Source organism: Apiospora hydei (assembly GCF_038363865.1).
Source record: "Apiospora hydei strain CBS 114990 chromosome Unknown utg000008l_segment0_segment0, whole genome shotgun sequence".
NCBI classification, from domain to species: domain Eukaryota; kingdom Fungi; phylum Ascomycota; class Sordariomycetes; order Amphisphaeriales; family Apiosporaceae; genus Apiospora; species Apiospora hydei.
In genome coordinates, this window is record NW_027117367.1 from 1642626 (window position 1) to 1658743 (window position 16118).

General features: G+C 54.0%; 5 protein-coding genes across 5 annotated transcripts; 2 read left to right on the forward strand and 3 right to left on the reverse strand.

Annotated features, from left to right (window-relative positions):
- Nucleotides 1-1253: 1253 nt before the first annotated feature.
- Nucleotides 1254-2394, forward strand: PG997_011096 (uncharacterized protein; the record flags this gene model as incomplete). The annotated part of the gene is made up of 3 exons (XM_066815411.1): nt 1254-1751; nt 1911-2290; nt 2364-2394. 3 exons carry the CDS (start codon nt 1254-1256, stop codon nt 2392-2394), a joined length of 909 nt encoding a protein of 302 aa, XP_066664701.1.
- A 217-nt stretch (nt 2395-2611) lies between these two features.
- Nucleotides 2612-3094, reverse strand: PG997_011097 (uncharacterized protein; the record flags this gene model as incomplete). The annotated part of the gene is made up of 1 exon (XM_066815412.1): nt 2612-3094. One exon carries the CDS (start codon nt 3092-3094, stop codon nt 2612-2614), a length of 483 nt encoding a protein of 160 aa, XP_066664702.1.
- A 412-nt stretch (nt 3095-3506) lies between these two features.
- Nucleotides 3507-6363, reverse strand: PG997_011098 (choline kinase-like protein; the record flags this gene model as incomplete). Its single annotated transcript, XM_066815413.1, has 3 exons — nt 3507-4277; nt 4334-5811; nt 6252-6363. The coding sequence occupies 3 exons, from the start codon at nt 6361-6363 to the stop codon at nt 3507-3509; spliced, it is 2361 nt and encodes a 786-aa protein (XP_066664703.1).
- A 1095-nt stretch (nt 6364-7458) lies between these two features.
- PG997_011099 (HAD-superfamily subfamily IIA hydrolase) lies at nt 7459-8808 on the reverse strand (the record flags this gene model as incomplete). Its single annotated transcript, XM_066815414.1, has 2 exons — nt 7459-8497; nt 8555-8808. The coding sequence occupies 2 exons, from the start codon at nt 8806-8808 to the stop codon at nt 7459-7461; spliced, it is 1293 nt and encodes a 430-aa protein (XP_066664704.1).
- A 1065-nt stretch (nt 8809-9873) lies between these two features.
- Nucleotides 9874-11321, forward strand: PG997_011100 (uncharacterized protein; the record flags this gene model as incomplete). Its single annotated transcript, XM_066815415.1, has 3 exons — nt 9874-10147; nt 10176-10676; nt 10762-11321. The coding sequence occupies 3 exons, from the start codon at nt 9874-9876 to the stop codon at nt 11319-11321; spliced, it is 1335 nt and encodes a 444-aa protein (XP_066664705.1).
- Between the last annotated feature and the right edge of the window lie 4797 nt (nt 11322-16118).

Here is a 16118-nt window from a genome sequence, read left to right on the forward strand (position 1 = left end):
TGTTTTATGTGGCGGAACGCTCACAGCTTGCGAGACGTGTTTTGTCTCCATTAATGAGATACCGGGACTCTGATATCCCTGGTATGCTGTGGCAATTGCCCATATGGTCTCTTTCCCGGCACAACCTTGTCATCTGGGAAGGGGGCTTGGAGTGCAACGACGCATGAAGACAACAGATGGGCCTGGGCGTGCCTGCAGAAGTCGTGTGGCAGGAGCAAGTTTGCGAAAGAAAAGAAGAAAAAGGATGGGCTCGGATCAGGTCATGGGCAGCATCGGTCGCATTTGCGAGGCATCCGGCATTTTGGTACTTTCTTTTACTTTTTTCTCCGGCCTTCGTCACGTCTCTTCTCGTCTGTTTTCCTCGGTCTGCATATAATGGCGCTCCTTGAGGCCACCCTTTACCATGTTCATATTTCTTTCCGGCGAGGGCGAAGAAGACAGAAGAGAAGACGAGTAGACGAAGATAGATTTCTGGCGATATGTTTTTGGCGAGGTCTTTTCCTCTTGGCAGTGGAGAAATGGCGTGTGGAGTGGTTGCTATTTCTGATTGTTGTTGATGGGAGCGAAGACGCGAGGATTTAGTGGTTTTTCGTTTCTCTTGTTCTTCTTTTTTGGCATGGAGAGAGGAGACACATTGTTGGAGTTTGTATACAGCGGCCATGAAATATTTGCTCTGATGGCGGGATGCTGTTGTACTTGTAGATATACGTCAAGAAGTGTAATGCGGAGGCGAGAAAGGGGAAACCAGCCCCCTTTTCATTCCTGAGAGTGGCCGTGATGTGCCGTCTTGTCTCAAAACTACGAAACATATGTGACCGAGTAGGCCTGAGGGCAGTGAAAGCATAGAAAGGCACTATTCTTGGAGGACAGAGTGATCGGGTGGTCCTGTGATCCGAATTGAACGACTGAATTCATCATGGTCGTATCATCCAGTCGCAACGACGAGTCTGGGTGGCTGAAGCTCTGCCGATTGGCGAGTGGGTGTGGCTAATGTCGCATCCAGCGTGGGTGGGGAGAGAGAGAGAGAGAGAGAGAGAGAGCGTCACCAAGTACCGCCGTACCAACCAAAACCAGATCTGATCGTTGAAAGCTCCCGCCTCCATTCCATCCGCGGAACTTGCCGAGGAGCTTTTTCGTCGGAGAAGCAGCCAGCCATCATCAGCCCACACCAGTCGTGCATCATCAGAGAGCCAGACTCTCTTGTCGTTTGCAATTGGATTCGACAACTTGGCCCCTACGAAGCCAACGCATACATGTCGCTCTCTTTCGCGCCCGCGACCACATCCAAGATGTTGCGCTCCATTGTGCCAAAGTGCCAGCAGCAAGCCGCCGCCGCCGCTCGACAATGCACCTCCTCCCGGCGGTTCCTCTCTACGGCCACAGCTCAAACACAATCGTCATGCCGCCCGACGACGACCTCGCCACGCTGCCTCCGCTCCTCCCCCGCATCGACCTATAACAACAACGCCACCCAGCAGCAGCAGCAGCGCCGCTACAAGCACAAGACGGTCGAGGAGGCCAAGAGCCGGTACCGGACCGGCCCGTTCTCGTGGAAGGCCGGCGCGCTCTTCGTCCTCACCGGCGGCGGGCTCGTCTGGTACTTTGAGTTTGAGAAGCAGCGCATGCAGCGCAAGCGCGTCGCCGAGGCCACCAAGGGCGTTGGCCGTCCCAAGGTCGGCGGCGAGTTTGAGCTGACGGACCAGAATGGGAAGCCGTTTGGGAGCGCAGATCTGAAGGGGCGGTATTCTCTGGTGAGTTCTACGCTTTGCGGGGTTCTTTCATTATCGACATGCGTTTTGACTACTTTAATTCCTGCTGGGAGAACCACGGGACGTCAATTTCAGATTATGGATTGCTATGCGAATGAATGTACATGTACTGACGCAAGGAACCCTTTTCTCTCCGCCTAGGTCTACTTCGGCTTCACGCACTGCCCCGACATCTGCCCCGAGGAGCTCGACAAGATGGCGCAGATGTTCGACCTGGTCGAGGCCGAGCGGCCGGGCACCCTGGTGCCCGTCTTCGTGACGTGCGACCCGCAGCGCGACGACCCGGCAACGCTCAAGACGTACCTGTCCGAGTTCCACCCGAGCTTCGTGGGGTTGACGGGCACCTACGAGCAGATCAAGGACGTCTGCAAGGCCTACCGCGTCTACTTCAGCACCCCGCGCGACGCCAAGCCGGGCGTCGACTACCTCGTCGACCACAGCATCTACTTCTACCTCATGGATCCCGAGGGCGACTTCGTCGAGGCCCTGGGGAGGCAGCACAGCCCGAGGCGGCGGCCAAGGTTATTTTGGACCATGTCAAGGATTGGAGGGGCCGGATCAGGCAGTAAAGAAAGCATTGACAAAAATATACAGCCTGTTGCTCTGGACTGTGGTGGATGTGTAAATATTAGGACGAGGCGGGCACAGGCACACTCTGCTCTGGTATGTAGTATATTCTGTACAGCTTCCAATTGTACCATACAAAAGTGCGAGGAAAGGCAATACTCAAAGTCGAAGCTTGCATTCTGTCCGAACAACAAGCGATACATCTACCATTTCTTCCACAATAATGGCAACTCACGGCTCCTCATCGTCCTTCCTCTCCAGCCTCATCCGCCTCTTCAGAGTATCCCCATAGACACCCCCGCAAGCCCCGCCACCGCCGCGCCCAACACCGCAACCCCGTGAAAGGCCGGCTTGAACAGCCCGCGCTCCAGGGCCCGCAGGTTGGAAAAGTACCGCGCCGTGCCGTAGACGATGCTGCCCGATCCCATACCCAAGAGCGTCCCCACCAGCAGCTGTGGCTTCTTCTTTTCGCTCTCCTTCTCTGCGGCGTTTCGGTCTTCTCCCCCTTTTTGTTCCCGTGTTGCAGAGGAGACGGAGGAAGAAGGTTGTTGTCGTTGTGGATGAGGCCCGTGGCGTAACACCACCACCAAATCCTCCAGATCCAGCTGGGAGAACCGCTCGACGGCGATGCCGAGCGCGACGAAGCCGAGGCCCGTCCGCATCCAGGCCAGGAACGTGCGCTCCGAGGCCAGATGGTCGCGGGCCACCGAGCCCGTGTTTTTGTAGACAGGCGTGGCGAGGCGAGACCAGGGCGCCATGGCGTGGTTGGCGTTGCTTGCGACCTTGGGCAAGGTGGCTAGGGTAAAGGAAGACAGGAAACTAAACGGAAAAGACTCCTCTTGTTGAGACGGATGGGAACAGTGCGTGTGGTGAGTGAGTGAATGAATACCTTCCTCATCAGCACAACCTGTTTTCAAGAAGCTGGAGACGATCCATCCAAACTAGACGGTGATACTCTTATCGATAAGAGATGTCATGAGCGAGGCGTTGCTACTATCACAGAGCTGATAAGAACTACAGGAGAAGAGAACTGTGTCGAATTACGCGGTTCTGCATACGCTCTATATTCAAATTGTACAGTGCTATTTCATCCTGTATGAACTAGCCAAGTGCTCGTTAACGACGGGATCAGAGTGAAAACCTTGCTTACAATGACGTAGCTAGTTTTGCTCAGTAGTTGACCGTCTTGATCCTGCCCCTCAAGTTTTCAGGGAGGTCTTCCAGCTTGACAATGCCCATCTGGACGCAGTCGCCCCAGAAGAAGTAAGCACGGTCCTGAGCATATCCTAGATAATCAAACTCGTCTCCATGCGATTCCTCTTCCTCGGGCGCTGTGGCGGAAGCCGGTGCTGCTCCCTCAACCTCTGTCGCTTGGTCGTCACCCGTGCCTGGTAGGTCAAGACCTGGAATCTTAGCTTGCATAAGACCCCAGGCGACCCATTGAGCGCTGTTCGCAATACGCCAGACTTTGGTCTCCTCCATGAGTGCCTTGATGATCTGCTCATTCTGCTCCTCCTTGCGCTTCTCGTCCTCTCTCCAGCCGCCTGGCGGAACACGAGCGTCGAGCATGAACTCCACGATGGAGCTGGTCGAACCTGGTGTTGTCGTCGTAGTGATTCCTGTGTCTGCAGGGCTGTCCAACGGAAGAAGCCTCGGCGTACCGGCACTGGGATACTGCGGTTGGTGTTCGACATAGGCCTTGAGAAACCGGCGCTGTTCATCGGGCGTCGGGTATCTCTCTACGTTGCAGATATGAGGGGTGTTTGCGTCGTGGTAGTTGTAGGTCCACTCCGTGAAGTGGTTTGCGAATTCGTGGCCTCGGGTGTTGGGTCCCGCATACTCAAAGTCGATGACGATAAGCTGCTTGTGTTCGTTCTGAGGCTGCATCAATGGCGACTGTTCGTCCTCGGGCCGGAGACGAAGGATATTTCCGTATTGTGTCTGCGTCGGTCAGTATCTTTGTTATTTAAATTCAGGAAAGGCAGGATGGTGCTTACATCGTTGTGGGCGAATACAAGCTGGTCTCGCAAGGTGTTGTGGCTATTATAATGATTAAAAAGCCATTCACGGTACTTTGCAATTGCTTGCTTGAACACCGTCCATTCAACGCCGCACACGAAACCCCGTGTTTTCCACGCATCAGCAGGGCCTGGAGTTGAACTACCATCGCCAGCAAGAAGCTCCTGGTCAAGGAAGGTTGCCACTTTCTCGACATGGTCAAGCCATTGGTCCCAGTTCTTCAGCACACTCGGGCCGCCGTCTTTCTCATCTTCAAGCAGGTCTATTCCATCGTGCAGTTCCCTCATTCTCTTGGCAATCTTCTTGGATGTTTCAGGTTCTCGCAAATGAGCCGGCGTCAGCGTGATGGCATTGAAGAATTGCTCAAAGCGGCCATTCTCAAAAGTGCCAAGCAGGCGGGGGCCGATCTTCTTCCGGGCGAGACGGCGCAGCATACTGAGCTCGTTCTCGCGGTCGATGATGTTCTCCACTTGCGGTCCGTATACTCGAAGAAGAAGCTTGGCAGGGGGCGTCTTTCCAGGCTCCGTTTTGCTGGCCATGTCCTTTGGCGGACTGACAACATAGACAGCGTTTGTGAGGGCGCCGCTCAAGCGTTCCACCTCAATGCTGTGGCCACTTTCCAGAGGTACTCTTCTCCAGCCCTTGATTCGGAGCGTGTGGGCGATACGAATTACATCGGTCTTGAAGGTTGCCCAAGCTTTACGACCCTTTTCTTCTTTGCGAGAGACGGGGGCATTCTCCTCTTCTGGGGACATGGCCTTGCCACCCGAGTAGCTCATGGTCTTGGTGTTATCAAGTACAGCATCGCAACTGGGGACCAAAACGTCCCCATCATGGTATTCCGTGTCAGAGGACTGCGTTCTGTGTAGATGGAAAGTGCGTTTCTTGTGCTTCCGAGCCGTGAGTCGTGGGCTGTAGTGAGGCATATTGTTGATGCCTAAAGCACTCATGCTGTCGTCTATAATTCGCTGGAGTCGATCCAGAGAAACGTCGCTAGATTGAGAGTCGATGGAGTGCTTTCTTTGGAGCTTGGCACCCTCAGCAGAGGTACTTGCGTCTTCCGCATCCGCGGCTTCCTCGGAGGGTCGCCGGTGCCTGAGGTGGTGGTGCTTCTTCCCTTTGCGTTTCTCCTTCTTCGATCGTTCACGCTCAAGCCATTCAGCTACTTGACTGATGAGCTTCTCACCATAATGATCCAGGCGATGGCGGTAGTGAGAATGGCCCTGAGACTGGTCCGTATCCTGGGGCTCGTGTGCAGGGGACTGGTTACTTGCGTAACTATTGAGCATTTCTATGCTGCTCTGGCTCAAAAGCGATGTCCTAGAGGAATTGCCGCCAACAATAGGCGGGCGGCCACTCAAGCGTTTGCCAACGCCGGCTGAAAACTGCTTCTTAGGCTGCGTTTCCGGCTGCGTTTCCTCTGGAGCCTCTGGTTCTGGCTCGGCGATTTGAACAGCTACTAGATTGTCAGCACATGTGCTCGTGGAAGGCGGCGCGGAAGCAAGTCCAGTCAGTTCTTCCAGCTCTAGAAGCTTACTCGAGACTCCTTGATAGCGAGCTCCTTCCTCCATCTTGGGTTGTATCCAGCTCGATGCCTAGAGATCCTGCCAAGGCTACACTATCTAATTCCTAAACGCTTGTACTAGAATTGCTTGTATCGTTAGGTAGTACAGAGCAACCAGCTGCGTGGTTAGGACAGAGATGCTGGGTCGCGCAAGCGGGGCGGTGCAATACATATAGAGGCGCGCAGTACGAGCGAGACATGCTCATCTTATGTAGTTTGTTATGGCCGATAAGACGAATTGCCATGACACAGCGGCATGCACTGACACGTCGATAGGCTGTTTCACGCATGCATAACGATAAGGGAAGGAAAACGGCAGGAGGGCAACCAACCTTTGAGTGATGCAGCTGACGACTGCTGTCTATCGCTGTCGTCGTCCGGTTTCATCGCAGACCGCAATGGAAGTCCGCCACCCGGCGTGGGGGTGGGCGCGGAAGAGGACATGGCTGCGCGCGAGGGACTCTTCTCACACCATGAACAAGTGAGCAAGCAAGCAGTGTCGACGAGGAGTCTAGGACTCTGGGCGACCAAGACGTCCTGAGTTTTACGTCGGCGTCGGCGTAGGACGAAGGCGTACGAAAGCAGCAAAGCTCTGGAATGGCGGGGTGGTTTTTGCTGGTGGGCTATCTATACGTGAGGGGTACTGGCTGGGTGAGGTATGATGATGTCTCGCATACGTAGAGGGGAATAAGAAAGACCGCAGACGGCACGGGTAGAGCAATCAACCTGCGGTGAATGCAAAGTAGGTATGTAGTCGAGATATATAGGGTGGGTTATTAGGTTGTAGGTCAGCTGGTGTTGTCCTTTCTGATAAGGATGCCTCTGGAAATCAATAGACGGGCTGATAGACCGAACAGACAGACGGATTATTATTTCCAAGCACAGGAGTACCTAATGTTCTTTTTGCCCGCATGTACCTAACCCAACCTTGAACGAACATGGACGGGGTAAAAAGGCGGGTCTCTTCCCCTGCACGCAGCGCTGAGAGGGCGCTTGTGATCAATGTTTAAAAATTCCTCTGCGTTCACCGGTATTTGCTCCTGTTTCTCGCGCTTACAGTCGGTGCCTTTTGAACAGCTGATAGCTAGCTATCCCGTGCATGTTGGGTGATGGAATGCCTACGCAATGCCAACAATATCAAGGGTCAGCAAGACGTGGCTTTTTGATTAGTAGGTAGGTATGTACATGTAGGCAGGTATATTGCTGCAGGCGACATGTGGCGGCCCGCAACCCTGGCACTCGGTGCACTCGGTGCTGTCCCCAGTGACGTAGGGTTATGTGGTCAAGCTAAACCCGCCCAAGCCTAAAACGGCCCTCGGTCACCACGGTCTAGGCCCGCATGCATGCGCTACAGCATTTGTACAGCCCCTGAGTGTCTGACTTCCCCCTCAAAACATGGCTTATTGGGCTGGGCCAGAACAGCACCTGTATTCTCTGGCTGTACTATTTATTTGACTAGGAGCCAGAGACCAACTAACGTCAGCCGCTTGAAGCCCATTCGCCCGTTGAATCCATGTACTCTCAACCAGTCATGTTCTACTATCGGTAGCCTTCCCGCTTCAGTGCCCATTCGACTGCTGCTGCCACGTCGTCTACCACCATGGCTGGAGGATGTGCCGGCTCCCCGCGAGCATCCGTATATACACCTGTTCGTACCAGAACCGAGGACCAAGCTGTCCCAACGGGGCTTGCAAAGTCGTTCGCGCCGCGGATGTCGCTTTCGGGATTATCCCCGATCATGTAGACGCTCCGGAGGGGCTCCAGCTTCTTGACTTCGGTTCCCAGCATCTGCGCTCGATGGTTGGTCAGCACCCTTTCGGCATACTCGTAGGTCTCCTTGTACGGTTTGCCGATAACGGTCCGTTGCAGCTCTATGCCACCCGTAACATGTTTCCAAATACCGGCAATGGCAGCCTGAAAAGCACCTTGGCCGAACCGAGGAAGGTGGTACTGTGCCGCCCAGACCAAATCCGCATTCGAAAAATAAAGAGTAGGCTGGCCGTCCGTTTGCCAGCCTGCATTGGGTAAATCTGGCTTGCCATTCTTGGGCGAATACGTGCCCAATACGCCGTTTTGCGACATCAGAAGATCAGAGATGATCTGGATGTCAAGCGCCCAGTCACGAGGGTCGTTGAAGACGAACATGGCGTCAATCTTGGGGTTCGGGCTAGGCAAAGGGCGCGCAGTTGCCGCGTAGAGCTCCTTCATCAAGGGTTCGAATGGCCATATGGTAGGATGTGCCATCAGAATGTCCGCCGGGGTAATGACAGTCTCAAAACCGTAGGTCTCGGCAATCTTGCGCGATTTAGCGGCATCGGATCCTGTGATGAGAACGTTCTTGTCCTTGAGGCCCTTGGGGCCGTGGACGAGTTCCTGGAAAGGCGTGTGGGACTGGACAAAGTTCTCGGTCGAGAGCTCCACGTTCAGCTTAGAACTCAGGTCTGCGACACGATCCTTCTCGTGCTTTCCGCCGCCGTTCGTCAGCAGGATGAACGGTATTTGGTGCTTCTGCAAGTACCGGAGCGTCTCCGTTGCTCCCGGTATGGGCTTTGTTACGTGGAGCAAGACGCCATCGATGCTACAAAAGGTGAGCTTTCAGTTTGCGCAGTTTTGTCTTTGCTAGGGAAGCACCTACTCAAAGGCGAAAGCAAAGGGAGGTGCCTGAACCGAATCTTTCTGTTTGTAGTCGATGCTGTAGCTCCGGCTTGAAGTGCCACATTGACCCAGAGCAGACAGACTGTTATGCCTGAATTGCGAGACACCGGAACTACCCAGCCTACGAGCGGTCTGGGCTGCGCCAACCGCCTTGCAGCTCGGAACGATGGAGTTGAGCAGGGAGCGGGGCCGGAGCCCGGCGGAGAAGGACGAGCGCAAGAGAGAGGCGCTCATGGTGAAACATAAAACGGATAGAACGACCGGCGACTATCTTGAGGGGAAACAGTTTGCTTAAGCTGTCATGTTTTGCCCACAATCGGTGGCTTAATCAGCTACAAGGTAATGACCAAGTGAGTGTATGTGTAAGTGGTAGGTTAGGACGTTTTATCTTGCCCAAAAGTCAATTGACGGGGTCAAGACTCATCAAGGAGAGAGTCCCACCAAATGATGAGCCGGGCCCGTTTGTCACCATCGGGGCATGTAAGGTCCGTCATGGATCGGGCATTGGGAGCGGCATCTCCCGTCTCTTCCAGGGACATGACCAGCACCTGTGTCGACGGTCAGGAACATGATATGGTGAAGGAATGCATTCTCTGGTGGTAGAGTCTTGACTTTTCCTATACGCATAGCTTTGTGCACAGCCGCATTTTCACAAAGCATGTGTGTCCTGCACGGCTGAGACCGGTCGGGTTGTGGTCTATCTACTTGCATCGGATGGCACCTGCCTCTCGAGCAAGGCTTCCATTTCACGAGGATTGACCTGGATTTCGGCACAATACTATTTCAATTTCAATGCCAACCTTATTATGGCTTTGGACGATACTGTGAGTAGAGCTGTAGATGGCGTATATTTCACACATACCTATACTTTGTACGTACTTGGGCTTATCTGGGGACAGCAACGTGAACGATAAGCGATAGTGGCGTAATCATCCTGTGGCGCTAAGTGGCTAAACAATCTCCAGTGCATCTCATTTCAGGAACCACTGTTGATATCTCATCAAATCCAACGAAATCTCCAGGCCGCCTGTTTTTGTTTTGTTTCAATATCAAAATTTGAGAGCTATATAATATAATTTGTTGCACCAAGTCGTTGCAGTCCCGACATATCAGCTTCGGGATATGCGCAGTCGCCTTAAACAGTGCGCCCCTTGTTGTTATTTGAGTTGAGCAAACCAAGGCGGGATATCTTAGTTGATTGGAGCTTGTTGGCCGGGACAGCAGAGGCTTTGTTCTTCGGTTGCTTTGCCAGGACAGGATTGCTGGGTGCTGGGCGGACGGGCATGTGCATGAACAAAGATGGCGGGGCCCGATAGCCTTGAGAGCGAAGGAGATGTGCAGATGGGAGAGGCAGACCCCGGCGCGGGTGGCGGTAGCCTGGGGCATGACGACGGCGAGGCACCTATCCTGAAATCGGTTGAGCAACCAACCAATTTCAGCCATTCAAATTCGGGGTTTGAGGTGAAACCAGATCCAGAAGACGACGTCAATCCACCTTCTTCATCTCCAACCTCTACCAGGATGGCCAACAAATCAGGACCCAAGAAAAAGGGCACCGCGGCCGCCAAAAAAGGTCCCCAAGAAGACGCGAAAGGCAAGAGCCAAAGCCGCAAAGAAGGCGGCCGCTGCCGCGTCTGGCACCGTCCACGAGGAGGAAGACGAGAGCTCGGATGACGAGATTGACAACGGCCCTTACTGCATCTGTCGCGGCCCCGACGACCACAGATGGATGATAAGTTGCGACGCCTGTGAGGAGTGGTATCACGGGGAGTGCATCGACCTCGACAAGGAGCTCGGGGAGAAGCTCATCGAGCGGTTCGTTTGCCCCAGATGCACCGACGGCAAGCTTCATTACACAAAGTACAAGAAGACTTGCTCCCTCGATGGCTGCACTGACCCCGCACGCCTGTACGGCAAGAAGGACCGTTCTGTCTTCTGCTCCAACGAGCACTGCGATGCCTGGTGGGCCAGCATGATCCGTACTCTACCCAGGAAGGAGGCGTCAATCGAGGCGGCGGAGATGCTTACACAGGAGGACTTCATGGGCTTGCTTGCATCTACTGCTCACCAGGGCGGATGGAAGTTAGGAGAGAAACCTTTCGGTACGTTTACAGTGCACTCGCCTGGTAACTTTACGTTGGAGCTACCACGGCATATCATGTTCAACACTGACTTTTGCCACGACAGGCAATATCGAGGGGTTCTGGGCAAACGGCCTTCCTACGCGTCCTGACGTCCTCAGCGACGAGGAGCTGACCTTCCTCCAGACCTCGGCCGCCGAGCGTCTTGCGCTGGGCAACGAGATCGTCCAGTACAAGAAGATGATGCAGCTCATAGACTGGGCCAACCAGCGCCGGCAAGCCGCCATCGAGCAGGGCAGGTTCACCAAGGACAGCTGCGGGTACGACTACCGCCTCGACGTGGTCTCGGTGCGCCACGCGTTCGTGGCCTGGGTCGAGACGCCCGAGGGGCAGGCCACGTTCACGGCGGGCAAGCTCGACACGCCGATCGCGCCCGACGGCGAGGGCGATCCGGCCACGCGCAACATGTGCGAGAAGAAGCGGTGCAAGGCGCACAATGGATGGTATAAGTTACTCGTGAGCGCCGTGCGAAACCAGATTAAGGAGACGGCAACGGCGGCGGCGGACAAGCTCGAGGCGGAGGACTCGCTACGACAGGAGGCCGAGTCTCGCTACGAGAGGCGTCAAGTCGAGAACAACTGGGTGGAAGTCATCGGCGAGGACTAAATCATATGCCCCTCGTTGCCGGTCTTCGAGACCCGTCATGATCCCAGGACCGAAGGAGAGAGAGTCTTGGATCTTTGCACATGGCATCGTTGCATGCGCTTGGTGCTGGGCAGAAGGTTCTCAACATAATAATGACGTGTAATTGAGCGGCAGCAGGTATTGCTTTGCAATAAGGGGTTGCCTTAGCATCACCAATACGGTGAATTTGTCAGATTGCTGCTGTATATAGGGCCAATGAAAATCCTTAGCCAGCAACTGTTATTGCATTTGCCGGCTATCTTGACTACTGGCTGCATCTTGTAGTACTCCTATTCGTCAGAAGCGCTAGCTAGGCAACGGTAGAGCTCAGCACATGCTGCTGCTCGATGGGCTGTGCTGGAATCCATTCTCCGGCACGGAGTCGGAGAACTTGGGAAGGAGACCGGCCGATCAGATCCGGGGCTCGCGCATCCGTTGTCACCTTTACGAGCTTTTCTCTTAACCTTGCATCCTAGTGGCCCTTTCCCTGCTGCTGCTGCTGCACGACTGCAAGATGATTGCAATAACAACCCCAGCCCTCCTCCAGTCCACCCGCTCCCTGCCCCCTTACTTCCTTCTGTCTAGCTGCGAACTAATATCTGCGCGCCGAGTAGGAAGTGATATGTGACACTATCTCTGGAGGGGAGGTGGGGAGGGGCTCCGGACTCCTCATGGCGATCTTCCCGCAGACGCTAAAGCTGAGAGAGATTGCCGTCTGATATGATGATCGTGGTATGTTGTTGGGCAAGGCTGGGCTGGGCCGGGCTGGGAGCTGGTGGGTGTTGGGATTACATATCAACTGACTGACTGACTGACTGATGCTCACCTGAGGAAAACGCATGTATGTGTGTATGTATGTAGGTATGCAGTTAATATCGGAGTACATCACATATGCGAGACGACGAGGGGTGGGAGGGAATCAAAGTCCATACCATCCATCCCCTCCCCCCGGGGACCTTAGCCGCCTGCTCTGTTCAGGTTTCAAAGCACACGCACAATGGGCATTGGCACAAATCAACCAATATTACCTACAGGTAGGTAGGTGCGTACATACATACATACATGTACACACATGTAGGGTGTCTGGCGCATGCAGGAGTAGGAGAGCAGCAGCAGCATCCAAGGCAACAGGCCATGCAGGCAGGGGCACTGACAAGAAGAAGCTCTCGCGTCGGATCTACTTCCCTTCCAATCGTAGTTGGGCTGACGTTTTTTTCCTTTCCCCGGGGCTGACTACAGCAATACCCTCCTCATATCCTGTTTCCCCCTCTCTTTCTCTCCGGGCTGTGGACAAGGGCCATGATCCTGGATATTACGGTGATCGGGATCTACAATACCTGAGTCGTGGGTTAATCAAGTGATGCATACCATGATGAACAGCAGGCATCCTACATACTTCTAACCCGGTAGGATGATGATGATGGCGAGAGTATGTGGTGCCACTTGGCCCAACCCAACCTCACTTCCTCGATGAGAGAGAATGAAAGAGAGAGAGAGAGTCATGGCAGATGATCGCGCGAACACCATCACATCACTGTGAATGGGCGCATCCGGTTATCCCCAAGAGTGCCTCTCCACTTCGGATGCACGAAAGTACTTCCGGGGAGAGCGAGACGGGGGTTTGGTCGGTTCTTTGATCAGGTAGAAGAAGCACATGCTTCGTAAGTCAAGATTGAATAAGGGTAGCAGGAGGAGGAGTAGTTCGACCCTTCATATGATCTACAGCCATACTTGGGATACAGTAATCTAAAATTCCAGATAACATTCTGTCGTCATCGTCCCATCCTTCCATATCATCATATGCCGTACCGTACGGTGAGAGTCCATAGACATATGTGTGTGTAAGCTGGGTCCGTCCGTCTCCAGCTACCAGTAATAAACTAAGGTAGGGAGAAAGAGAGAGAGAGGGAGGGAGAGAGAGATTCGACGTTACATTGGTTCCAGTCCGATCGTAAGGCGGATCGAGTTCAAAGGGGGTGTGTGGTGGTGGTTCCGTCGAATTTGGGGGTCTCGGCGAACCCAGCGAGCCAGTTGGCTGGGCTGGGCAATCTTCTTCCTTGGAGCCATCGTTCAGATTTGTACCAACATGCAATATCCCAATCCCTACTGTAACTGCCCTTGTCTGTTTCTTCGCTATTTTTTCCTCATTGGTATATGCTTCAAGTTTGGTTCGGCAGACTCCATACTCGGTGATTAACCGTATCCAAAATCGCTGTCGATGCCAATATCCCGAAGACCAGGCTCGAGGAGGCAGGAGGGGAGATATGGGGGGAAGGCAGGGGGCGAGGGGGCAGGGCGGATTACGTACGACGTTGGTCCATGTCAACCTAGCCCAGCGTCGAACTCTTAGTAGAGATGGGTAACTAGCAACTAATAGCTGCATATGGGATCATGAAACAACTAGTTTCGCTGGTCGTTGGACCTAGTCGCCGGTGTGCGAGTCTCCCGCGCCTGGACGACGAACAGGGGAGGCAGACAGAGTAGGGGAGCGTGCACACGGACGCAAAGGCGATCACATTGCTCCTTTGAGCCAGACCATCCCCCCATGCGCAATTCAGCACGGATGCCATGCCGCTGACGGGGGCCCCTGCTGGCATCGTGGCAGTAGCTTGCTCCTATCTCATTATACTACTTACTTGCTTACTTTCATCTACATACGCCCTTTCCAGGGTCGACGGGAGGAGGAATCCTGATTTCCAGACCCCGTTGCCGCGGCCCGCTCGTCTTGTCTCCGTCCATGTTGCCAACTTCCCCGTTCACGTTGAACTCGGTAGTGCATTGGATCAGTAGGCACTGGATGGGTCGGGCGGACGAGGGCAGTTGGTGTTGATGGATGTCAAGAATAGACGAGGGATGGGGAAGCCCACGCGGGACCTATTGGGGGCATCCCATCTCCGATAGTGGTTGTCATGTACAGCGTGTTCTGTCTCATGTGCCGCATACTTACTTGTACGCCGGGCGGGCGCCGGTGAGACCCGGTGAATAGGTGTTTGCGTACGGATTGGGAACCCGGGCCCTACCCTACTACATGATACTGAGCTGCAAATCAAGGACGTCCTATTTCAGGTAGGTGTATGTATGCAGCATGTAGGTCAGTGCGTCCGCCCGCGGCGTGCAGATGGCAGGTAGATCATGAGGTTTATTGAAAGTGGTGTGTCCGTCTATTAGTTAGTTGTCTGTCCAAACGGTACGGGATGGGGTAGTGATAGGAAGAGCTTGTAAGATCTTCTCAGCCCTCGGCTCGGGTTCACAGAAAGTCGCCATCCCTCACCTGTACGGTTGGATGTATGCGGTATATGCTCCGTCCAAACAGAAAAAAGCAGGCAGTTGCAGAAGGAATCACCAAATGATCCCCTTCCGGGGCTCACCCCAGCCTGTCGTGCCATCGGTCAATATACACCAGGCACATGCTGTATCACAGCACCTTCTTCATCAGTGGCTCATTTTTGGCAAGAGTTGTTCGGTACTGCTTCGCTGTCACTCGGCAGTTCGCCCAATGCAATTTGCTGTCTGGCTTGTTATGCCGTAGTGACTCAGTACTCCGCAGTATACGTATACTTGGCTATACTACTATCATACCTAGCAGCAACGGTAGACTAGTGGCAGTTGAAGAATAATGGGTTTCAAGAATGGCGATCATTGGAAATCCTTACTAGCCGCCTTATTTGCCCTTTTCTTCTTCTTCTCCCCTTCTTGCGGGGGGGGGTTCTGTCCAATTGGAGCAAAATGTACACAAGCAGGCAAGCGTTTCGACAGAAGTGTTCAGGTAGCGGACAGCGTGCTCAATCTGGCAACCCCTGCGTGCATGCGCCCATCTCGCTTTTACTGCTTACTTCTTTTTTGCCCCCCTCCAAGGCTCCTCTCCATCCACGTTGTGGATTCCGGATTCTAGCTCCCTCACGGCAGCATCGTGGACGCTGCAAGAAAGAGGAGAGTAAGCAAAGAACTTGAACCGCCCGGGTTGTTCCGTGGTGATCCCGGAGGAAAATGGCCCTGCCTGTGATCGAGCAAAAGGAATCGGCTGGTGGTGGGTGTACTGTATGTAAGCTACGTACTACGTATCCATCCTTCGAGCATGATCTGCCAGAACGGTTGACGTGCGCGCAACCCCCCGGCTAGTCCCACGGATAGCTGGGTAGGCGGACTGCGGATGCTGTTCCATGGCGCCGGTGAGATGTTATTGCAGGTGTCAGTCTGTCAGTTAATGATGTCTCGGCCAGCGCCTCATCCATAAACACGTTCGGCCACGAGGGAGGGAGAGGGTGGAAGCGTGAGAAAGGGAAAGAAGCAACTGCATCATCTTTGTCGTATTACGACTAGTCCTATCATATGTCTCGGCAGTGCGCCTCTGAGGGGATCGGCAGCTGGCTGGCTCCCTTTGTTTTGTTTCGCTTTGCTTTGCTCGGGGGCACAAGCATCCTCGTTTCCAGAGGGCATCTCGACCCGAGCGTGGCTTCTGACAAAGCCACGTGAATAAGATTGGATGTTGGCGGCCGTTGAGAATTGGTCGGTTGCGGCACGAACTTGTCTGTCTTAGAAAGTCGAGACACGGGATAGGACCCCTGGAGGGGGTAAAAAAAAGGCTTGAACGGCTAGTTGCCGAAGTCCATGCCTGCTTTGGGAAATGTGCTCGTAGTGGCTTTCTTTTACTCGTGGCCGTCATATTTGCTTTTCTTTTTCCTACGGTTACTGGAGCATGTGCGTGTATGTACCTATTATTTGCTTCTCCTGCGTGGTGCATAGGGGCCCTATAGCGCACAGCCCATGTGAATAATTGCC